The following is a 24,982-nucleotide window of genomic DNA, read 5'->3' on the forward strand; positions in this document are numbered from 1 at the left end:
CTGGCCACATGACCCGAAAAACTGTCTGTGGCCAGTAAAGCGAGATGAGCGCCGCAACCCCATAGTTGTTCGTGACTGGACTCAACTGTCAGGGGTCCTTTACCTTTTTGTACATATAAATGGGTAAGGCTTTCATCACACAGTCTCCGTGGGAGGCTCTGTAGTAGTAAATCATAATCCTGGATTCGCATGAAGTCAGGGTTGGGCAGGGATGCAAAAGAGAAAGCAGGTTGTACAACTTCACTGGCTATGGCATGGGAGCTAAAAGGGCAAGAAGACTGAGATTAGAAAGCTGTGGGAGTGGTCTGAATAGATTGGGAAGTTGTGTTGTTGCTGCTGCTTTTGTTTTAACAAAGAGAAATAGCAAATATGGGTACAACACAGAAGACAACACCAAAAAGCCAACACAACAGAGCCTGCCCCGACTCCCTTCTTTCTGTACTGAAACTTTGTCACTTCCGGGTTTGCCGCGTGCGTAACCCGAAGGATACGCAATCAGAGGTGTGCGTATCCAGAGGTACCACTGTACTTTAAACTGCTATTTCTCCGTCAGTACTTCTCTGCTGCTGACCACAGCTGAGCTTGAATAGAAGGATGTGAATGAAGTCAGAAGAGCAGGAACATACCTTGCATTCACAGGAGCCTTAAATTCAGAGATCAGTGACCTTTTCAACTCTGAGGGCCACATTCCCATCTGGGCAACCTTCTGAGGGCCAAATGCCAGCAGTGGGTGAGGCCGGAGGCAAAACTGGGCAAAGCAACAAATGTGAATTTTACCTTTATACAGCATGTGCTCACACAAAAACACTCGCACAGCTCTCTAGCCTTTATCCAGGCAGGCAAGAGCCATGATCAGGACCAATGAAGTGAACAGCCTGGAGAGGGGAATGTTCTGAGGATTAGGCTTGAAGGTTCCTCCCTCTTGTTTTAGTCATTTTATTTATTTCCCACAAAATGCAGATTCTTTTTTGTGGCATACAATTTTGTACATACAAAATACAATTTTGGCATACAATTTTGTACTCTTTGCTTTAAATGATATTGAGACTACTAAGGTTAAAGCTATGTTTGGTAGGAGGTAAGGCTGTGATTGCTTTGTTACACCCCCTCCCATATATATATATATATATATATATATATATATATATATACACACACACACACACACACACGCATGTGTGTATATATATATATATATATATATATATATATATTTATATATATGCATATGTATACACACACACCGCATACACACACACATGCACACACGCACACACGCACAGCTAGCAATTTGACTACATTACAGCTGCATATTTGTGGCCTGCTGCTGCCACTGAAGATGCAGTTGCTATGGCAACGTGTCTTAACAGCTTCCTTTTGTATGCCATATGCATCTCTGCAAGATAAGCCAACCTTCCTGGTTTATTTTTAAGCCACCACATGCGTTTAACACCTTCCTGTCTAGGGACAGCCTATCCAAGTGTAAGAGCAACCTGGAATATCTGTTTCAGCATAGCAGCAATATAGAGCTAAGGATCAATGAAGATTGATGGTTATGAGGAAGAAGAAAATAATATTGTTGTATGATGACAGAGGACTCTTCCATGTCTGATTGTACCATTAAAAGTATTTTTAAAAGATTTTATAGAAATGTGTCACTTGCTCTGTGAGAGGCTAATAATCTCACATACTACTAATTTTCTAATAATAATAATTTATTACTATTTATTTGAGTGATGGCATTTGAGAATCAAACATTATCTCTGAAGATATGGGAGAAGTTTTAGAGCAGAACAGGGTTATTTTATCTACAGTGGTACCTCGGTTTAAGAACAGTCCAGTTTAAGAACGATTTGGTTTACAAACTTCGCAAAACCGGAAATAGTGTATTGGTTTGAAAACTTTACCTCGGTCTAAGAATGGAATCCAAACGGTGGAAGGGCACTAGCGGCAGGAGGACTCATTAGGGAAAGCGCGCATCAGTTTAAGAACAGTTTTGGTTTAAGAACGGACTTCTGGAACCAATGAAGTTCGTAAACCAAGGTACCACTTCATTAGCAATTGATTTAGTCACTGCAAGTTGATGCCAACTGAGGTATGTGTGTCTATTTTGGGGTTATTATAATAAATAATAACAACAACAACAACAACAACAACAACAACAACAACAACTTATTACTTATACCCACCCATCTGGCCAGGCCTCCCCAGCCGCTCTGGGCAGCTTCCAACAGGATTTTAAAAAACACAGTAAAAGATCAAACATTAAAAACTTCCCTAAACATGATTTTAAAGATATGAATGGCAGAAGGTTTTAGATAGATCTCTTCCGTTCATAAAACTATTTAGCAATTCAATGACTGAGAGCCAGTTCTACTCCAGCACTTGAAAGGCATTTCAAATTGGAACACACCCATGTTCAAAAAGATGTTTCCAGAATTCAGAGGCTGGAACAACATGACAATATTTGATTCATAATTTGCAAAATGCTGTTTCCATTCTCCCAGACTGCAGGTTCACATTAATAATAATAATAATCTGGCAAGTATCTCCCAGTGTTGAAAGGAAACTGGCCTGAGATCCATATTAATAAGATTCCTGAACTCTCTCCAATGCCTCAACAGAGGCTTGCCCTTCATTTAGAAACAGGTACTCTGTTCAAGTTGCTTCAAGCTCCCTGCCACATGAACACTTTGCTTCTTCATTCTAAAACATGTTCACTTCCTTGAGTAATGAGAAGACTTGGTCAAACCCTACAGAATTTAGCTTCCTCTGTGTGAGAGAGCACTGGAATATAGTTTATGTATACAGTGATGTTACACCCCAACCCAATCTCTGAGCAGTGATAGATTCCAGGGGTTCCAGGCTTCCTTGGAATGAGGGGCAACAGAAACTGTGGTGCCTTTAGGGCATATGGTTTATATATGCATATATACAACCTGAGCCTAACAGCATTAGCACCCTAACAGATCTTGCTTCCCCATTAGGTTTCCAGGGGAGCCCCAAACATGTCTCTGACTCTCTAGCTTCTGCCCACTCTTCTCACTCAGCTCACAAACACTGCTTTCTGCCTATTGTCCTTCTACGTACCAGCCAGGTGAGGAGATTGGAAGATCCACCCATTAGCCAGAAGGGCACCATCACTTGGTTGTAGCTCTGGCAACCCAACTCATTCTTTTGGGATGCCAATAAGAACACTTAAGTGGTCAGCTACAGGTTATCTCACAAAGGAACTTGTCTGATTAGTTCAACAATAGAATCCTCCATTAGTCTTTAATACAGGACCCCAAGAACTGGAAGGGACTCAGATTGACCCCCTAAACCTGCAACAATACACAGCCTAGGACCCTCGTACCTACGGGACCGCCTCTCCCAGTATGCCCCACGGAGGACCTTAAGGTCCATAAATGGCAACATCCTAGAGGTCCCAGGCCCTAAGGAAGTCAGATTAGCCTCAACCAAAGCCAGGGCCTTTTCAACACTGGCTCCAGCCTGGTGGAACGCTCTGTCTCATGACACCAGGGCCCTGTGGGATCTGATTTCTTTCTGCAGGGCCTGTAAGACAGAGTTGTTCTGCCTGGCCTTTGGCTTAGAATCAATTTGATTCCCTCCCCCTCTTTCTTTTTTCCTTTCTCCTCCTGTGATGAGGCTGCATTTTAATGTTTTATTTTAATCTTGTTTTTTAAGTTGTATTTCAAACAACTTGTTTTTATTATTGGTTGTTAGCTGCCCTGAGCCCGGCCTTGGCTGGGGAGGGCGATGTATAAATAAAATTATTTATTTATTTACTTAATAATAATAATAATAATAATAAATATGCAAGCAGAGCATAGTGGAAGCAAACAACCTCCAACAGTAAACAGCAGAACTGCAGGTTCTGCAAGATTCCCACCCCATGAAAAGCAACAGGATGGGTCCCCAAGGCTCCCTACTCCAAGCTGCTTCTACTTCAGGCAAACTCACAGCTCAAAACCTTGCCATTCTCTGTCTGAATTTCTCTGCCTCCCAATTCAAACTTGCATGTTCTCATTCAGCCCACATTGAGGAGGAGAAGAACACAAAGCAGAACAACAGCATGGAAAACAAAGGAGTGGAAATCTTGGGTGGGGGGACTGCTTGCCCTGATTTCCTAGTTCCTATTCTCAAGATAGCTTTAACAATCATATGTTTTGCCTGAATGCCATAACAAAACTAAATGAGAATATAAACAACCCAGCACGCAACTAAAATCCTAACACAGTAACATCTAAACAAAATACAGATGATGATGATTATATCAAGAGAGATCCTTTTGCATTTTAATAAAATGAAATGAAAGACATCCTCTGAGCAACCCCCCCATTTAAAAATTTGTCTCTGGTGGCGCTGTGGGTTAAACCACAGAACCTAGGACTTGCCAATCAGAAGGTCGGCAGTTCGAATCCCCGCGACAGGGTGAGCTCCCGTTGCTCGGCCCCTGCTCCTGCCAACCTAGCAGTTTGAAAGCACGTCAAAGTGTAAGTAGATACATAGGTACTGCTCCGGCGGGAAGGTAAACAGCGTTTCCGTGCGCTGCTCTGGTTTGCCAGAAGCGGCTTAGTAATGCTGGCCACATGACCCAGAAGCTGTATGCCGGCTCCCTCGGCCAATAAAGCGAAATGAGCGCGCCCGCGACTGGACCTAATGGTCAGGGGTCCCTTTACCTTTACTTTAATCAAAGCAAAGAAAAAAGAAGAGTCTCTCAGTAGCCATCTCAGAAACTCACTTGAAAGGGGGGTGTCAGTTTAAGTCCTTGAGGCCAAAGGCAGCCCTCCATCTTTCTTTCTGTCTGGTCTTGGGACTCTCTGCACATCCCCCTCTTCACTAGCCCTGCTTCAGATCTTCCTCAAGTGCTTTTGCCTGGCTAGAATTTGTCCTTGAACTGTGATAGTGATGCCTCTTGCTTATGTGGGTGGAGATGTATGTGTTTGTGTATAGAGGGAAGTGGGGCAGACTGATGCAGAAAAATTTCATCTCCTATTTTATGTACCAAAATGAGTCAAATAAAAAAAAATTGCTTTATGCACGGCATAACTAATCAATATTATAATAGCAATCAAAAGAAGTTAGAAGATAATGGAAATATAATGACTTGAGTAAAAAAAATGGGTTTTGTATCATTCTGCCCCACCTACAGGGCACTTTGATACAGTGGATGGGGCACTTTGATACAAAACGTAAATTGTATGAGAATGGTAATTATTTAGAAAATAATAATGAAAAAACCAATTTTTATCTAGAGATCATAATCAGCCTTACAATTTGTTACTTAAAATCTAAATTACGTATCAAAACTAACAGTCACATATATAGACTTTATGGCAGGTTTTCTTAACAAAACATCAAAACTTTTATTAATCTTTCCTCAAACATCCTATCCAATTTAATAAAAAAAAACTTTGGAAAAACTTTAGAAAGTACAAGAACTCATGTTAGGTAGTAAAAAAAATAGTAATTTAAACAAAATGCTTATAAAAAATAAGATAATTACTTAACGTTTAGCTTCTATTGCACATTATATCCACTGAAGTCAAAAGAAAAAGTTTAAAGAGATAATGTTCGAGATGCGCCCTTTGAGAAATTTGGTTTTGGCAACTGCAAAACAACATCCTTGAAATCAACGCTTGCCTTATCTTCTACAATGGGGAAGACAAACATACAAGATCCTGTTTTCCCCCGGAGATATAACACTTGATAATCAGATATTTAGAAATGACTTTGGCCATGTAGTAAACAACGGGTTTTTTTCTTTTCAAATTTCATGAGTAGGAAATCAGTTTAGAGACTCCATGTAAACTTGTATATTGGGGCACTATTGTACACTAGCGGGGCACTTTTATACATATCAATGTGCCCTGTGTCTTAGTGTATCAAAGTGTCCCAACAGACATTTTCAGAAAACTAAAAGTTATTAATAAAACCACTGAACTTACTTACACTTACATGTAATCCTGATTACTGAGTGGGATAACTTACCTTTGGTATTTTTAAATCTTAACAAAACAATGTAAAACAGCATTGGAACACTTACATTTCACGTAATTTTTCATTTAGCTGCACTAAAAACACACCTACTCCCATCAAATGCCAACAGGGAACTGGCGGGTGGCGTGGTCGCAACTGTTGTACTCACACATGTATATTGATGTCATGATACGAATAACGTTTCTCGATATTAAAATATTGTTGGTGTATCTGCATCAATGTATCCCCCCTCCCCCTAGTTTGTTTTCATGGCTGAAATGAGTCTGTTTGTACAAAGATATGAGTTACCGTATTTTCCGTCCCATAGGACGCTCCGTCCCATAGGACGCACCTAGTTTTTTTGGGGGGAAATAAAGGGAAAAAAATTCCCTTTATTTCCCCCCCCCAAAAGCAGGTCGGGGAAACAGAACCAGGTCGAGGAAGAGCGGGATGGCGGCGCTGCGCCTCCCTGCTGTCCCCGGAGCTTGTGGGGCTGGCCGATGTCTGCCCGGCGCGAGGAGCGCTCTGCTTCAGGGCGCCCCTCGCACTGGGCGGCAGGCTGCTAACCGCAGCATGGGGAGCCTTGCGGGGAACTCCTGCAAGGCTCCCCACGCTGCGGATGTCTGCCTGGCGCGGGGGGCGCTCTGCTTCAGGGCGCCCCTCGCGCTGGGCGGCAGGCTGCTATCTGCAGTGTGGGGAGCCCTGCAGGGAACTCCTGCAAGGCTCCCCACGCTGCGGATGTCTGTCTGGCATGGGGGGTGCTCTGCTTCAGGGCGCCCCTCGCACTGGGCGGGAGGCTGCTATCCGCAGCGTGGGGAGCCCTGCGGGGAACTCCTGCAAGGCTCCCCACGCTGCGGATGTCTGCCTGGCGCAGGGGGCACTCTGCTTCAGGGCGCCCCTCACGCTGGGCGGCAGGCTGATATCCGCAGTGTGGGGAGCCTTGCGGGACCTCCCGCAGGGCTGCCTAGGCTGCGGATGTCTTCCTGAAGCCTGGAGAGCGAGAGGGGTCGGTGCGCACCGACCCCTCTCACTCTCCAAGCTTCAGCAAAAGCCTGCATTTGCCCCATAGGACGCACCCAGATTTCCCCTTCATTTTTGGAGGGGAAAAAGTGCGTCCTATAGGGCGGTGAAAAATACGGTACGTTTGTTTCCTTGCCGTTTTTGGCTTTGGCCCTCTCCACCCCTGGGCATGAAGCCCCAAGAAGGCTTCCCTTGAGGCAATGTGACTTTTGAGCTAAGAAAGATGCCACAGCCCTGATGCAGACCAATAATGAATCTGAGGCATAGCTGTCAACTTTTCCCTTTTCTTGCGAGGAATCCTATTCGGAATAAGGGAATTTCCCTTAAAAAAAGGGAAACGTTGACAGCTATGTTCTGAGAGGGAACTGAGAGGAAGGCAGCCTGGGAGAAAAGGAGGGGGAACAGAATCATAGTAAATGAATACACGCAGACTGTTTTAACAACATCCATCCTGCGCAGTCAAAGACATTTGCTAAATAAGTGCAAAAATGTTCCCCTTATCAGAAATATTAGGACGCTGCTCTTTGTTTTCAGCTTCTGCTAAAGAAAAAGTTGTTTAAGCAAGTTATGTAAATTTCACATGCAATATTATTTTAGAATGTGCTTTTTTTTAAGTGCTGGTTTTATTTATATGCATTTTTTAAGTGACCTTGTATTTAACATCTGATTGTACCAGTAATTAGAGTATATGTTATGCAAACCACTTACAAGTAAATAACATGTTAAGTAGCATATTAATTCTATTAAATAAATATAAATAAATAAATGTCAAACTAGAGCTGAGCCAAAATGATAAGAGCGGCAGAATGGAAACAAATACAGATCGGAATTGAAATCAATGTCATTTTACATCCAAGTTTAAATACAGTTTTGGTCCGTGATAAAAGAGAGTCGTGCAATCCCTGATTTTGTCTTGTCAAACCAGATTGGCTTAACAAACCAATACATTATTAACATCAGCAACATCGCTACAGCTTGGACTCTGACTCGAAATTCGCTGCTTGGTTTGTGGTTTGAAGTTTCAAAAAGGAATATGTGAAAATAGTTTTTAATTTGAATTCTGAAACACGGCCCAATTTTAAGCTGTGTGTGAAATTGTATTTCACCTACATCAAAATATACTGGGATCAGTCCATGATCTATGCTAGTGGTTCCCCAACTTTTTCAGGACACTGTCCCACTTGGTTCTATAAACTCATCCCAAGCAGCCGCTACGCTATAAAAAGCATTATTCAGAACAGCGGCTTGCACAACCCATGAAGGACACAATAAAATTCAAAACAGTAATTGCACATTTATTCAAAAGATAAATGTATGCAAAAATAAATATATGTTCTGATCTAATCTTGTAGCTAAAAAAAAAAGAATATTGCATGAAAAATATTTTTAGGCATTCTTACTACCGAAAATACAAGGGTAAAGGAATTTCATAGTATAAATTGTTTATATATAGATACCTCCAAAATATGCAAAAACCTTCAACTACCACAGATGTACAGTAACTAATTTATAAGACAATCAATATTACCAATAATTGGCTATATTGTGGTTTGTTACAACTAAGAGTCATAAATACAAACAAATGTGACTAAAGCAAACAACTTTGGAAGCGACAAGAGAAATAAAACTTTAAATATAAAACAAGTAAGGTGTTTCGCTTTAGGCTCTCACCTAGTCAATTCTAAATAAGAAATCAGTGCACTCAGAAAAGCCCACCTACAGCACCCCACTGCTGCCCCCTTGCCTTTTAATAAGGGGGGGATGTAACCATCTCCACAACTTAATGCTTAATGGGGCAGTGTAGGGGTGGCTCGGAGGCTTTGTAGATACCAGGGGTAGCCATCAAGGGCACCATTGCATGTATAGGCACTATGCCATTGAGCCTTGCCTTTGGATTACAGCACAATTGCCCTTCTAGGGTGACGGAAGCAGTAGTAATAATAAATTATCCAGTTAAAACAAACATACCCTCTAAAAATTGAGCGGCAGTAATTAATACAAGGGCAATGAATAAAAGCATTTAATAAAAAGCTTCAGCATTTAAAAGTGGACAGAAATAAAAAATATCTAAAGCTTTTTCCCTTAAACATTTTCAAGATTAGGGCTACATCATTTGTTTCCTGGAGGAGGAAGTTGTGCAATCACAGGGGGCACAATTTGCACACATGATGTATCTCAATCATTTAAGATAATTAATTGAATCGTACTGATTTGCTGAATCCTGATATAATTTCCCCATGAATAACTCCCCGCTCTCAAACAAAAACAACCCCACACACTATTAAAGCAACATTGGCCATGCAGGTCAATGATGCCAACTTTAAAAATGAAGATGAAACATTTTTATTATTTGTTTCAGCTGAGGATTGTTGAGTAGATAGTTTTATACAGGCATCCCCAAGGCTAGTGTCTCAGGTCAGGTCCTGGTGGAGAACAATAAAAGGCCCTCTGCACATGGTCAAAATCAGCCCTCCTTTACCAGCACCTAACATATCCCTGCAGTGACTCCAATCATGAAAAACTGTTCCTGACTCAAATCTGGCTTGAATTAATCCATACTCTCTTCCACCTCTTGGAAAAGAAGAACAAACATTTATTGGCCCTGTGCAGATCTAACATATCTCATCCTATTAAGCCACAATATGCCCAAGCCTTGTCCACACAGTCCCTCTCTTTCCTCCTCCTGTCACAGCATGCCACAGTTGAAGACTTCATGGGTTAATTAATCATGGATTCCTGCTTCATTAGAACTGGGAAACTGAGGCTACTGGGATTGGGGAAACTTATATCTGAATGCAATTTCACCCAACGTGATCCTGGTAACCATAGATTCCTGGTTCAGACATAACAGGGGACAACTGTTGGTTAACCCAGGAAATCTGGTGCACACCAAGAGGGAGCAAGGAAGAGGTGGTAAACAAGGCTTGGGCACAGCTTGTCTCAATAAACTGAGATACATTATGCCAAAGCCAGGCCATTAAGAGGTGAGAATTCAGCCAAACAATAGAGATAATCAGACTCAAGTAGAATAGGTACTTCACAAATACCTGTGGGCGTTTCCATTCCACTCTCCCCTGTGGAGGAGTGTTGTAGAAGAGAGATGCATCGCAAGCTGGAAATTCAGGGTCTTCAAAGAGCTTGCCTTCTTCAAGGCACTGCCGCTTGAGTTCGAAGTAATTTTGGTCCTTGAAGGGTTTTGCCGTTGTAGAACGCATGGCGATCTGTCCAAAGCCAGATGAAGACAAATCGTTTTGTAAAAACTGTTTAACCAACATATCAGTCTAAGACATGAGCAGCAAGAAGCAAATCCAGGGCAAGGCCGATAATCTTTACAAATGATGGATTGCAAATTAAAAGAAGGGTACGGGTACGGCAGAATTGATGGGCTGAAGAGTAATAAAGAGCTATGTGCCTAAATACTTGTGGCATTCTCTCTCTTTCATGAAGGATGCCAGTGGGGACTGGTCCATTGGGGCAAATGTTGAGGTGCTGCCCACCAACTTCATTCTGCTCTGAGCCAGTATAGTCTACTCTGATTCTTCGCAAATATAATCTGAAGTCTCTCCCCGTCATTTTCTGCCTTGTCCCTTTAAACAGAGATTGTAGTGATATGAACACTGCTTCTCTGGAGAAGAATTCAGCATAACCACTGGCTCTTTGTGAATAATGCAGTACTTTTTTTTGGACCATGCAACTGGGTGCCCATGGGCCTTTTTAACGGGATTGACACCCTCCCAGAAAAGCAGCTGGCCCTGAACCTTATTATTGCATCATTCACATGCAACCCACAACTTTTTAGGATCACACCATAGTGAAATGATTTCCGTGCCACGATTACCTTGTTCAATGTATAATTAATGTTAATATTAGGCAGGCATCTTCATTGCATTGTTTTCTGTTGTTGTTTAGGCCAGCTGAATCATAGAATCAGAGAATTGAATAGTTGGAAGGGACCCTGAGAATAATCTAGTCCAACTCCCTGGAATGCAGGAATATACAGTTGTCCCATACGGGGCTCAAACCCACAACACTGGAATTATCAGCACCATGCTTTAACCAACTGAGCTGTCCAACTAAGCCAGGCATATAATTTTATTGTTCATATTTGTTTCTAAAACAGTTGATTTTAAGTATTTTTTTAATAGTGTTGTCTGCTGCTTTTAAAGTTTTTTGGTTTTTTGGTTATTTTTAATAAAAGTATTAAACTCATGTAAGCTATTTTGCTAAACGAAATTTAAAAGAAAATTCATCCATTGGAACACATTACAAGAACAGAAAGCAGAAGGGCCTGGCATGCCGAAAGTCCCTAGTTTGATCCCCGGCAGTTTCAGGTAGGGTTGGACAATACTCCTGCCTGAAACCCTGGAGAGCTGTTGCCAGTCAGTGTAAACAATATTGCGCTAGATGGAGCAATGGTCTGACTCAGTATGAAGCGGCTTGCCTCACTGAAGATCTCACTTCATGAATCTTCTGATAATCACAAAGCTTACACTATAACAAATAGATTAATTTAAGGTTCCACAAGATTCTTTTTGTCCTCTCTCACACACAGAAGCACTGCAAATTTGAGGTGGGGGTATCAAGACTGGACGTGGACCAAAAATACATTGTCTTCTTGGGTAGGATGGAGATCTTTAGTTTGTGATACAACTCATTGGCATTTTCTGATTTTAAAAAAAAACCAAAACACTGCAGTGGATAAACTGCAAATGCGTTTTATGAACATGTCCCAGCCTAAATCAGCTCAAGGGAAATATTCTCTCCATATGTCTGCAAACTGCTGTGCCGCAATTCACACAGGTAGGATTTTAATGGTCATCACCCCACACCCCCTTTTCTGCTTTCAGTACACAACACTGACTAGGAATCTCCTGAGGTTTTCCGACAACATCATGGTTCAGTGCATATTATAAAAATGTGATCTAACAAGTTAAAGCTGCAGGGAAAAATAAGGTGTGACTTTGTGGGGTGGCGGTTGGGGGGGAGGGAGGAGAGGATGTGATTCTGTATGAGTTAATCACCACCACAACTATCACAATGGGAGAGGGGCTCTTCCTTCGATAATTAGAGTAGAAACGTAATCAACAGAAGCATCTGCTGCCCACAAACGTTTATCACAAGGTTATAACCTTGTACTAATCTTCTGTGCTGTGTAAAAAGATCTACCCTGATTATCTTATTCCACCTCCGCAGAACCTTTGCAAGACAACGCATTAATGAAACACGGCTTTACAGATATCCGCTGCACGGATCTGAAGGCCTCACTTAGAGTGGCCCATCAGCCAGCTCATTCATACGCGTAACGGCATATAGGAGCACATTACTGTCCTGAGCCGTGTATTGTCACCCAGAGGAGGGACTGGTACAACATTTGGGGCTTTTTAAACCTGGAGGGTGGAGGAGATGAGTAAGGGGGAAAGATGGATGCTTATAAAATCATGCATCCTATAGTACAGCAGGAATGGAGAAGCTGCAGCCCTCAAAATATTGCTGGAATAGAGCTTCCATCTTTCTGTGCTATTGGTCATGCTGGCTGTGGCTGATGCGAGTTGTAGTTCCACAACATTTGGAAGGACCCCACTCTCCCCCATTCCTAGTTCAGAGAAAGCGGGTGTGGAGAAGTTTCTCACTCTCTCACACAGAACCAGGGTTGGGGACCTAACTGTTAACGAACATAGTGGTCAACATAATGCTCTCATAATGCTCTCACGCACACTCAAACACACACATTACGAAATGTTGGTTGTCCAGTTGTGAGTGCTGCAATGATATTATCATATTTATTATATATTATGATCGTCATACAATTGCATTTAAGTGGGTTTCCCCCCTGTGCACTGCTTTGAGTCCAAATGGTATTTGGAGTAAATGTGGTGTATAAATAAACTCACCATGACTAATGCCATCAAAAACATATAATCTGCTGGTTTTTAATTTCGGTCTTCAGTTTAATGGAAGATACATTTTAAAAAGATCTCTACAGGCTGCTTTTTAATCTAAGTACAGTTACGGCTTGATGAAATCAGTCAGTAATGCTGTTTGTTTTTAATTGCTGTGTATCTGTGATTTATGGACTTTATTTTTTGTAGCCCCCTGAAGGAGGCTTTTAAACCAAAATTGGCTGGAACACGCTGAGTTGCCATAAAATGAAATCCCCCCCCCCAGCCTTTTGGCAAACACTTTAGGTTTGGGGCAGATTCAGGGCAGATAAAAGGATGTACTTCTTTACACAATGTGTAGTTAAAGCGATGAAATTTGCTACCGCAAAATGTGGTGATGCTGGCTACCTACTTAGAGCTTTAAAATAAATTAAGGACAGAATGGTCAGTTGCAATCATGGTAATTACGCTACCTCTGCGATTAGAGCCACTATGCCTCTTCATAGCAGTCAATGGGGAACAACAGTAGGAGACAGGGCTATTGCATTCGAGTGCTGCTGGTGGGTTTCTATAGGCTTTGGGCAGACTCTTGTAGGAAACTGGCTGGTCCTTTCCCCCCATTCACACACACATGCGAGTGGCCCCAGCTAGTCCAGCTCTACAGCAACTGCCCCATTCATCTATATATGATCCTATTTTTAGTTATGTGATTTATTTTTAGTTATGCAGTAAGTAACCCTGTTAAATGGCACATAATGGATGATGGAAGTTGTTTGTTTTTGCATGATGCCTTCAGAACTCTCCATCCAGCTGTTTACAACCCTGAGAACTCTTCCATCCACAAAATTGGCTCCAGGGGATTGCAGTTCATACACTGTGCACAGTGTATGAACCACAAGGAACTATGATTTCTAAGGTTGCCAACTTTTCGACTTGTTCACATAGCTCAGCCTTTAATAGCAGCTTAGTATGCAGGAATTAGCAGGTGATAGTATTTAAATCCATGCAATGAAAGATAATCATGGGCTAATCCTTGCATACTGAGCACTTTTCTGAATGGCAAAGTTATAGTGGCCAGTTGAAAAATTGGCAACCCTTGTATCTTCTGAATGACTCAGACTTGCTTTGGAATCAAGAGCATACCTGACACCTTGGCATGACTTAATTTTGAATTGTGTGAAAACATGCAGAGTTAATCCCCATGAATAGAATTGGTTGAGTGAATCAAACTATGGTTCAGCAGTTGCCCTGGGAAGCTACTTTCCCCCATTCAGTTTTGCAAAATGCCTGGCCCATCAAGCTGCATGGACCTCTCACCAGGAACGTAGGAGGAGAGCCAATTTCCTGATATTGTCACCTGCTTGGGACTCGCAAAACAAAGTAGATACGCTCCAACTATTTCAATTTACCAGGGGCAGCCTCTCAAAATACAGAAAGGCCAAAAAGTGTCTTGGTGTGTAGGTCACTGTTGCTTACTGGGAGGCAGATGGGGAGGGCAGAGGTGGTGGTGTGTTCCGTTAAGTGTAAATGCATCTGCTGGGATTGCCTGATCGGTGTAGTGCATATGTGCTGGTGAAACCAATCTCCCCACCACTTTGCCTGTTTCCTGCCCGGTAAGCAAGGGTATCCTACCTGCCATGAAGCTCATGTAGAAGTTCTGTTCACTTTGTTTGGTTGTCCCAGGTAGGCATCAAAGTCAGGAAATACAACAGTCAGGTGATTTTATACTCTCTTACAGCCCCCACACCATTTAGATGGTAATGTGCATTACTTCACTTACTGCAGAATGTGATGAGCCAGCTCTGCTATATTTATTAGCTCTTCTGCTCATTCTGCCGAGCGGGGCTTGGACATTTGCCCCAGAGTCCTGCCCTGACAATGCCACTGCCCAAATTGACGTGTCCTTAAATTGTCTTTTGGAGAGAGGTAGGAAAGGGACCTTTAAAAAATGCCGGTTCTGCAAGTTTCAGCTTTCGTGTGGCCGGACCTAAAAGGGATCGGTATCTTCAAACCTTGCTCAGAAATGAAGGTTTCAGCAGGCGTGCCTTGTATGTTGAGCTATATCTGCTGAAACCCTAATTTTTACACAGATAACTGATGTAAAGAAACCCTGTTCTGTTTAGCATCTGGCCACCCTGTTTAGAACTGCCCACCCTTGGTCAGCACTGCCATCCAGTTAGGACTTTGGAGAGGACATCCGTAACCCCACTCAGCAACAAGACCAGAAGGCTGCCCAAATGCAGCGGAACTGGCTCAACAATATTTTGCCCTTAAGTGAATTAATACGCAGTACCATCTAAACAGAGGGGTGATGTAAGACCCATTAAGGCTCCTAGTTCAATTTAACTTAGGGCTTAGTTCTGAATAGACCTTGTTAGCTCTGCACTACAAGCCCAGAGTTTAGAATGGTCTAATTGTACCTATGTGGGTATATTGACTCTGCATAGGCATACTGAAAATGGTCATGGAATCATAGAATTGTAGAGATGGAAGGGACCCTGAGGATCTAACCCCCAGCAATGCCTGAATATGCAGCTGTACCGTATAGGGATCAAACCTGCAACCTTCGCATTATCAGCACCATGCTCTAATCAACTGACCTATCCAGTAATCCAGTTTTGTTTGCATTTTAATTAGAAACTGCCTAATTTTCCAACCCATATGTGAAATGAAACGCATCAGTCCTTCAAAATTTGCACTTCTCTAAATGTTGTGGCACAGTTGTTCAACCAAACAATATGCACGAAAAGGTATATATTAGGTGTTCTTAACAGCTTAGTTGGATAGAGTGTGGTGCTGATAACACGAAGGTTGCAGGCTGGTCCCTGTATGTGACAGCTGCATTTTTCTGCCTTGCAAGGGGGTTGGACTAGATGATCCTCAGGGTCCCTTCCATCTCTACAATTCTATGATTCCATGACCATTTTCAGTATGCCAATGCAGAGCCAATATACCCACATAGGTACAATTATACCATTCTAAACTCTGGGCTTGTAGTGCAGACCTAACAAGGTCCATTCAGAAGTAAGCCCTATTGAATTCAGTGATTGAATAACTCTATGATTCTACCATATTTTTCACTCCATAAGACACACTTTTTCCCTCCTAAAAAGGGGAAATGTGTGTGCGGCTTATGGAGCGAATGCAGGGGGGAGTCAGGTGGGAAAAGCCCCCAAGAGCCGCACACAAGCTCCGCACGGCTCTTGCAGGCTTTTCCCCAGGAGGGAGAAGGGACTGACTGGCCACGTCAGTCCCTTCTCCCTCCTCGTAAAAAAGCCTGCAGCTCCTGTGGGCTTTTGCGGGAGGTGGGGAATACTCCCAGAGCTGCTCTTTGGGGCTTGGGGGGGGACCCAGGCTTCCCCCGCCAGCCCCAACAAGCTCCTGAGCAGCTCTGGGGTAGCCCGCGAAGCCTCTGCAGGGCAGCGGGATGACTACCCCAGAAGCCAGAACAGCTAGAGAAAGTGCTGCGCAGCGCTCCCTCTAGCTGTTTTAGCTTCTGCCTTAGCGGCGCCAAAAGCCCCCAAGAGCCACACACACACTCCACGTGGCTCATTAAAGAGAGCGCTGAGCAGAGCCTGGGATGCATACAGGTTCTGCTCAGCACTCCCTTTAAATAATATTTTTTTTTCTTGAATTCCCCCTCTGAAAACTAGGTGCGCCCTATGGTGAGGTGCACCTTATGAAGTGAAAAATACAGTATATTAGTGAAAACAACATACAAAAGGCATTCTATTAGAGAAAATTGCTTGCATAAAATGTGTATATTAATCAAAACTACATACCTGAATGTGTTTATCAGGAGAAATTTGGCTGGATTGCTGAACGATTCCTGTTAAATTTCTTTCTAAAAATAAAACATAAAAATTGTCAATAGTTGCAAAGATGTATAGGTCTTAAAGTAATATTGGGGGGAAAAGGAGCTGATAGAACCAAACTGACAGAAATGTCTATCGCTGGTCATAGATGGATAGACAGATCAATCTATGTCTGCTTTGCGTCCCTTTCACCTGTGTCCACTCACATAGGAGTCCATTCTGTCCTGTTTCTGTATCTGTATTAAAAATGTACCCCTAACGATCTCTATTCATATGTAAGTCTCACTAAATTCAACTGGGCTTACTCCCAGGCACGTTGAGGGCTATGACTGCAGCCTAATCTGTGATGGTCATGATCAGTGCTTTTTTATATATAAAAAAAACGTTTAGGGGTACAGTACTCTCATTTTCCTACTCATATTGAAAGACTGCCCCTCAATGAGGCTGAACTTAGATTCACAGAATGTTTAGGGGTATGCGTGTCTCCCCAGAAAAAAAGCACTGGTGATGATGATTAAAAGCAGTATGAAAACTAACTTTTAAATGCATATGCTGAATTCCTGAAGCACCCCAAGTGCAATAGGGCAGAGAAGGGAGTCAGAACACAACCCTGAGTGTGAAAGCAGGTATGGAAGTTTGCTTCCAAACTATCATTTCTATGTTAGAAGCACAGAAGTGTCTCTAGTTTTATCTGTGAAATGCTTCAAAGTATGGAGACGGGAGGTTCTACAAGCCTGCCATGAATTCCAATGAATCTGAACCTTATCTCTACCTTTCCTGGGCAAATGTGCAGATCAGAAGGCAATTATCTTTGAATTTTGTCCTCCTCCAACTTTTGGAAAGTAGTTTTCAGCTACAAAAAACCCCCAATGATAATACTGCTATTCACTTTAAAGTACATATTTTAGGGTAAAATGTATTTAGAACTGTACACACTGCAACAAAATACGCATTTATGTTTTCTGATAAAATATTCATTTAACTATGAATTTTATGTTGATTTTTTTTTATGTATGGTTTCTTGCAGAAATGAGATGGAACTTTTGAATGAGTACATGCAAAATTAACCTGGATGAAAACAGATTGATCCCTCTCTTTCTATTAAACACTCAGTTTCATCTCTAACTGGGCACCTACCTTTCAACATTTTGTGGACAGAAATAGGGACATGCTTGTAGCACTCATTCCAAAGATTACAGCTCCAATGCTCATTCCAAGGATTACACTGCCACTGTTACACTGAATTGTGGCTCCACTCTGTCTACCCTGTCTTCTGCCAATTTTAAACCATGGGGAATGTTTGTTGTTTTGATTACCAATATATGCAAGGGGAAATCCTATTGCCCTGCAATAGATTACCAATGGCTCAAAACATGTATCTGCAACTGCAGTCTATGAAACAGCAGGCAATGCACTGCACAGTGTCTCTTAAATTACTGAGGTGCCACTGCTACAGAACTAATAAATCAGCTGCAACACTGAGGCTTCATTCACTTATTCATCATATAGCCTGACATGTGGCATACATAACCTGTAAGAAGTGCCTTTCTGCTTTTTGCTTAGGGCACACAGGACAGTCCCTATGGAAAAGAATCAATAGACACACAAATCTGACATAAGAAATGACAAGAGTCAGAAAACAGTAGGACAATATTTTGAATAATTCAGTCTACCAGGACACTCTAAGGATCATCCTTGAACCAAGGAATTTCAAAGGGAGCCACAAATGTGATACTGCTGGATTACAAGTAAATCAAGATATTCAGCTCAACTGAGTTTCCAGACAATAGTTTCCAATTGCATTTTAGATGTTAACTAGTCTCTGCATTACCTGGCTGATTGTTTTATCACACACCACTTCTGTTGTAAAGGGCCACTGTGCTTATTCTGGCTCAAACTGAATTGCCGCTATCTGTACCTTTTGCATTTCATTTCCCTCTAAGCTCAGGGTTTGCCACCTGTCCCCTCTGCGGTGCATATATTTACAAAAACACTTTGTGCATCCAATGCAAGTTCATGCCATAATAAATTTGTTGGCCTTTGAGGTGAGTCTTAAGGTTCATGCACATGCCTTGACACCAGAGGTGGCGGACTCCACTTTCCACTATGAGAAACAACTTCAGGAGAGAGAGAGATGACCCTGAAGAACAACAGCTCCCTATTGTTCACACTAAGCACGTGAAAAATGCCCTCTTCACTGGCACGTGCTTTATAAGCACAGGTACAGAAAAACAGCAACAGCTGGTGTATAAGAAAAATACAGCACACAGTGACCCCCAGATCTTGATCATAGATATTTTTACAAGGGCACAAGCAAAGAATACTTCTCTATTCGTAACATGTGCAGCTGGCATTGAGTGTGAGCTTTCCAAAACATTGCTCAGTCTTCGCTTGTTGTGCATGTCTGTTTCTATTTCTGCCTGCTAAATCAAACAGATTTTGTGCAAACGTATCCTCCGGGAAAATATACATGTGACTCTGTTTTGGAAGTCATTCTTGCATTGGGCCTAAATCTTGCACACTAAAATCCAGTCATTTGCCCCACTGACAAAACAAAATCCTTTTGTATTCCTGTACTCAGCTCAGTGACCGCTGCATACTCTTTAACAGTAACAGGAAGATATTGACAAATGAATCCTGTAAATATTGTCATTGCAGTTAAACTAGTCACTTACCTGGATTGAACCAAGTGTGCACCACGAGTTCCTGAGCTGACAGGCAAACGCACACAGAAACTCCGAATTTTCTACTGCAAACAGAACTCCCGGCTTCTTAACCTGAAAACTTTTTGGACTGTACCAAGATCTAATGAGTCGAGGGGGAGGTTCATAGTAACTTTTGTCTACTTTTCCCTCCTTCTCTCTTGTGGGAAAATAAAACACAGCTGCAAAGGAGTTTTCTTTGGTTCATTCCTGGGACACATATGCTAAAGAGTATTACCGTTAACTTCCGGTTTTTTAACAAACAAGGACATATTAGGAAGGAGGATACCAGGCAGTTTGTGGAGGAATTCCTTTGCAATAAACTGGACAGGCGTTGGCATGCTTGTTATTATAGATGGAGAATAAAAAAATGAGTGGGCTTGTTTGTGAAGTTGTCTTGAGATCTCCACATGGGTAAAAATGCACAAGACACGTTCCCTGCCTATTTTTACGCTGTTTCTCTTTGGCAGCAAACGCCAACAGATTTCGAGCTGGTAAGAGATAAACTGTGAATGTCAGCTTTGTCACCAAGCAGCCAGTTAAGGCTGGTCCATCAGAGAGACTGGAGCACCAGCTCACCACCTCAGACAGCCCCCACCTGCATGCCTTCTTCCTAATATCCAATCTGGTGTGTGGCACTGGTTCTTGGCTTCCTCCTCTTCCTCACTTTGATTTGCGTTTTTAGAACTTAGAAGGGAGAAGGGTGAGGACAAAATCAGTGGGCCCTTACCGTCATTAGCTCTTGCTCCACCAACTGCTGGCCTCCCTGCCTTCCACCTTGACTGTCCCAGTTGACACAGGCTGCCACTGTAGCCAGTGGTGCAGTGGAAAGGGGCACAAGCCTACAGTTTTGTTCCGAGCAGAAGCAAAGATGCCATCTGCCAGAGAACCAGGTTAACTGATGGGCCTTCCTTACTCTGGTGAGCAAATGAGGTGATAATGAGGCTTTCAAGTTTCTTTGTGACAGATTATCATCAGAGGAAGTCAGAGAATGAGGGAAACAATCAAGCAGAGGCTAGATACTTCTTTCCTTCTCTTTCATGGGGTTCCTACTTCATGCTGATCATTTAAATGTAATGCATTTGCAAGATTGCTTGCATTTCTAATTAAAAACTGCATGCAAACTATTATTATTATTATTATTATTATTATTATTATTATTATTATTATTACAGTTATATCCCAACTTGAAGGAAAGGAGCTCAAAGTGGTGTAGATAGTTCTCCTTCTCCCCACATTATGCTCACAACAACCCTGTGAGAGGGGGTTGGATTCATGGCAGTGATTGGCCCAAGTTTCATGGGTTAGTGGGCATTTGAACCTTGGTCACCCAAGGCCTAGTACAACACTCTAACCACCACTGTCTCCTCAGAAGGGGTGGCTGTTTGCTATGATCAGCCAGTTAGTGTAAGCCTTGGTGGCAGTGTAGTGGTTAGAGTGTCAGACCAAGTCCTGGGAGACCTGTGTTCAAATTCCCTCACAGCCACATAAAAGCTCACCTGGGTGACATTGGGCAAGTCTCTCAGTGTAAGCCCAACCTGTCTCACAGGTGATAAAATGGTGTGAGGATAAAATGGTGTGGGTGCAAAGAACCATGTGTATCACCTTGAGCTCCATGGAGGAGAAAGGGTAAAGGGGACCCCTGACCATTAGTTCCAGTCATGGCCAACTCTGAGGTTGCGGCGCTCATCTCGCTTTATTGGCCAAGGGAGCCGACATACAGCCTCCGGGTCATGTGGCCAGCATGACTAAGCCGCTTCTGGTGAACCAGAGCAGCGCACGGAAACGCCGTTTACCTTCCCACCAGAGCGGTACCTGTTTATCTATTTGCACTTTGACGTGCTTTTGAACTGCTAGGTTGGCAGGAGCAGGGACCAAGCAACGGGAGCTCACCCCGTCACGGGGATTCGAACCGCCGACCTTCTGATCAGCAAGTCCTAGGCTTTGTGGTTTAACCCACAGCGCCACCCGCATCCCGTAATGGTGGAAAGGTGGGAGAGAAATGCAATAAATAAACAAACAGTGCAGGAAGTCATCCCCTTTGGAGATCTTAATGGGGGAAGAGAATACCTGGCCCACCAAGTGGATCCAGTTGCCCACTCTTGCTTTGAAAAAAAGAAGAAGCTTTGGGCTGCTCATCTGTGCTGGTGGTATGGCGACAACTTTCAAAACTGGGGCAGAAAGGGTCAAATCTTTAATAAAGATTTGCTGTGACTTTCCCGTTTTGTATTACCTCTGCCTTCATTCTTAGAAAATTACATTTCGCCTTTCTTGAATTTCAAAGTGCTGGTTCCCTGACTTTCAGCATAATCAGATCAGAGATGGTTCCATTGTTCTCACAAGTTCATTTTGGGGTTGCTTATTTGATGCTTCAAATCCCATTGATCCTGGTGGAACATGAGCAAGCATTCTGGGATCAAGCTTTGCACCCTGCTTCCTGCTCCCCTCCATTAGTGGAACATGCAAACTATTGTGTATTTTATTTCTGGGTGCCAACGGCAAGCCCCCGACTTTTGCAAACACACAGCAAACGCTGTTAGTTAACCTCTTTTCAGCAACGGCTGTGCTCGGCATAAATTATTAATAAAATTGCCCTGTGCGAATTGCTTAATAAAAAATGAGTTCGTTTCCAGCAGGGATTCTCCCCAAGGCAACATGTTTATTTTATTTTTTCTAATCTAAGCAGTTTTGTTCAGAGAAGGGACCCAAGAGGGGAAGCGTTTGGATCCACAACACAATCTGGAAAAGGGTTTGCTACCTGTTTACATGGCAAGATGGCTCAAGTCAAGAATACTGCATCAACATGGGGGAGCCAAAATCCTGCCAAAACATCTGCTACAATTTTAGCTATATCAAAACAGGACATGTCTTAGATAGAACCATCTAAATGGAACATTTTTTAGATAGCACCATCTAAACGGGACATTTCTTAGATAGAACATTTTTGTTTTTGTTTTCCTTTTATCTGACAGATAGTAGCTTAAGTACAGCTGCATGTAAACATTAGTGTTGTGCAGAGCATTTGTCCTGTACAGTGGTACCTTGGTTCTCAAACGCCTTGGTTCTCAAACGCCTTGGCTCCCAAATGCCGAAAACCCAGAAGTGTTCTGGTTTTTGAATATTTTTTGGAAGCCGAACATCTGATGCGGTTTTTGGCTATGGTTTCTGGGACACCTGTACCAATCAGAAGCTGTGCCTTGGTTTTTGAACATTTTGGAAGTCAAACAGAATGGATTAAGTTTGGCACTTTTGTTTTTGCTATTTATTTTGCATTTTTGTTTTTGAGGCTTTTTCGGTTAATTTCTTTTTCTGACTGTGTGGAACCCAGTTCAGCTACTGATTGATTGATTGTGTGACTGCAGAAATGGATAAAAGCCCCCCCCCCCCATCCATACAATGACTATCCATCAGTGCACGTAAGGAAAAAATAATAATTTTAATTTTTATCATCTACAATACTGTCTTATTTATTTTATAGTACAGGACATTGATTATTGCTTTCATTTTATGGATCAATGGTCTTGCTGGATAGTAAAATACATGTTAAATTGCTGTTTTAGGGGTTGTTTTTAAAAGTCTGGAACAGATTAATCCATTCTGCATGGATAGTTACGTGCACTATGGGAAAGCGTGCCTTGGTTTTGGAAAGGACTTCCAGAAAGGATGAAGTTTGAGAAGCAAGGTACCACTGTATTATTTCTTTCTATCATCCTCCATCAATTAATGAGAAAAGAAATTGGACTCCATAATTATCAAAGGACAGGGAAAACCTTTGGTGAATACCTGTTGAAGCAGAGGAGAGTGTCCCTGCTTAATTTTGAGGTGGATGAAGGGTACCTGTGAGTGCCCTTTCTTTGGTTCTGCAAATCATCTTACCTGTGGTTCACACTCTGCATCCTTCCTAGATGTCCACACTTCAGTCAAAGCCCAGGGGAAGACATCATGAGATTTTTTCAGATCAGGAACCACAAACAGCCGGGGGGGGGGGGGGAGGTGCAGAGCACTGGAGAAATGTTCACACTGGAAAGAAAAAAGCACACGCCATCCTTGGCCACCTTGCCATCAGTGCTCAAAGCCCCACACCCTTGGAATCTTTGAATCAGAGAACTGTACGACTGGAAGGGACCCCGAGGGTCATCTAGTCCAACCCCCCACAATGAATGAATCTCAACTATAGCATCCATATATTCTAAACAGATTTGCAAGTGCTCTGAGAATGAGGCAGGGTTGGGGGCGGGGAGACAGACTCTTTTGTAGAGGAAACCTTGTAAGAAACAGGAGGCCAGATTTTGGCAAAATAATACTGCTAGCACTAGCATCAATGCCAATTCTTGTTAGGTATTCAGAAAGAGATTGGGAAGGGAACAAAAGGTTCATCTAGCCCATGGATAGGCAAACTAATGCATCTCTGGGTTATTTGTGGGGCATAGGAATTAATTCATCACCGCCATCAGGCTCAGCTCCAGAAACTTGGTCCAGCTGCTCAAGCTGGGTGGTGCAGTCTTACCTGACCGAGTCCTGGTAACTGTAGGACTCTGGGATAGTGCTTGGAGAGAACTATTTTCAATTAACAAAGTCCGCATAATTGGTTAAAGGGTTTTTTTTGTTTTTTTTTTACACCACTTGAAAGCAATTCCCATAGTTGCTGGGTGAATGGAACATAAATTAAATTTCTTTTGAGGTAGAACGCGAAGGATTTCTACTTCTACCTCGACTACAAAGCGGTCTATGTAGGGATGGTCTTGGCTCTGCTTCAGAAGCTGCAGCTGGAGTGGAATGCGGGGCCAGATTGTTGGTGGGAGCTTCTAGTCAAGAGCATGAGACTCTCTTCTTGAAACAGCTGCGCTAGCCGCCCATCCGCTACCAAGCCAAGTTCAAGGATCTTTTGATAATTTGCAAAGCCCTGGAAAACTTAGGTCCAAGATCACTCAGGAAATGTCTGAATCCTGATAATCCCAGATTGATCACCAGGTTCATCTGCAGTAACATCCTTGGTCATTCCCTGAATCGGTGAGGCTCATTTGACAGCAATATGAAACTGAGCCTTTATAATAATACAGTAGTACCTTGGTTCTTGAACGGCTTACAGTGGTACCTCTGGTTGCAAACTTAACTTCGTTCCGGAGGTCCGTTCTTAACCTGAGGTGCCACTTTAGCTAATGGGGTCTCCCGCTGCTGCTGTGCCGCCGGTGCGCGATTTCTGTTCTCATCCTGAGGTAAAGTTCTTAACCCGAGGTACTTTCGGGTTAGCGGAGTCTGTAGCCCGAAGTGTTTGTAACCCGAGGTACCACTGTAGTTGTCAAACAAATCGGCTCCTGAATGCCGCAAACCCGGAAGTAAGTGTTCCGGTTTACGAACGTTTTTTGGAAGCCAAATGTCCAACGCGGCTTCCACTTGATGAGTGCAGGAAGCTCCTGTAGCCAATCAGAAGCTGCCCCTTGGTTTTCAATCGATTTCGGGAGTCGAACTGACTCCCGGAACGGATTAAGTTTGAGAACAAAGGTACCACTGTAATAATAATAATTTATTATTTATACCCCGCCCATCTGGCTGGGTTTCTCCAGCCACTCTTTCGTGTCATTGG

At 42.7% G+C, this 24,982-nt stretch overlaps 1 protein-coding gene across 9 annotated transcripts in view; it reads right to left on the reverse strand.

The window, feature by feature from the left end:
* CAPN6 (calpain 6) overlaps positions 1-24,982 on the reverse strand; it is a 68,919-nt gene that overhangs the window by 42,093 nt on the left and 1,844 nt on the right. For 2 of the 9 annotated variants that reach the window (XM_083485097.1, XM_083485098.1), the window contains exons 2-4: positions 23,275-23,418; positions 16,664-16,725; positions 10,050-10,223 (exon numbers count right to left, since the gene is read on the reverse strand). In XM_083485097.1, coding sequence (XP_083341223.1) covers positions 10,050-10,217 — 168 coding nt within the window. In that variant the 5' untranslated portion in view covers positions 10,218-10,223; positions 16,664-16,725; positions 23,275-23,418. Of the gene's footprint in view, positions 1-10,049; positions 10,224-16,663; positions 16,726-17,833; positions 18,190-18,227; positions 18,307-19,371; positions 20,461-21,631; positions 21,786-23,274; positions 23,419-24,982 lie in introns of those variants that run through there. The other 7 variants (XM_083485099.1, XM_083485100.1, XM_083485102.1 and 4 more) reach the window with 7 other exon arrangements.

Source organism: Podarcis liolepis (genome assembly GCF_965112155.1).
Source record: "Podarcis liolepis genome assembly, chromosome: Z".
Classification (NCBI taxonomy): domain Eukaryota; kingdom Metazoa; phylum Chordata; class Lepidosauria; order Squamata; family Lacertidae; genus Podarcis; species Podarcis liolepis.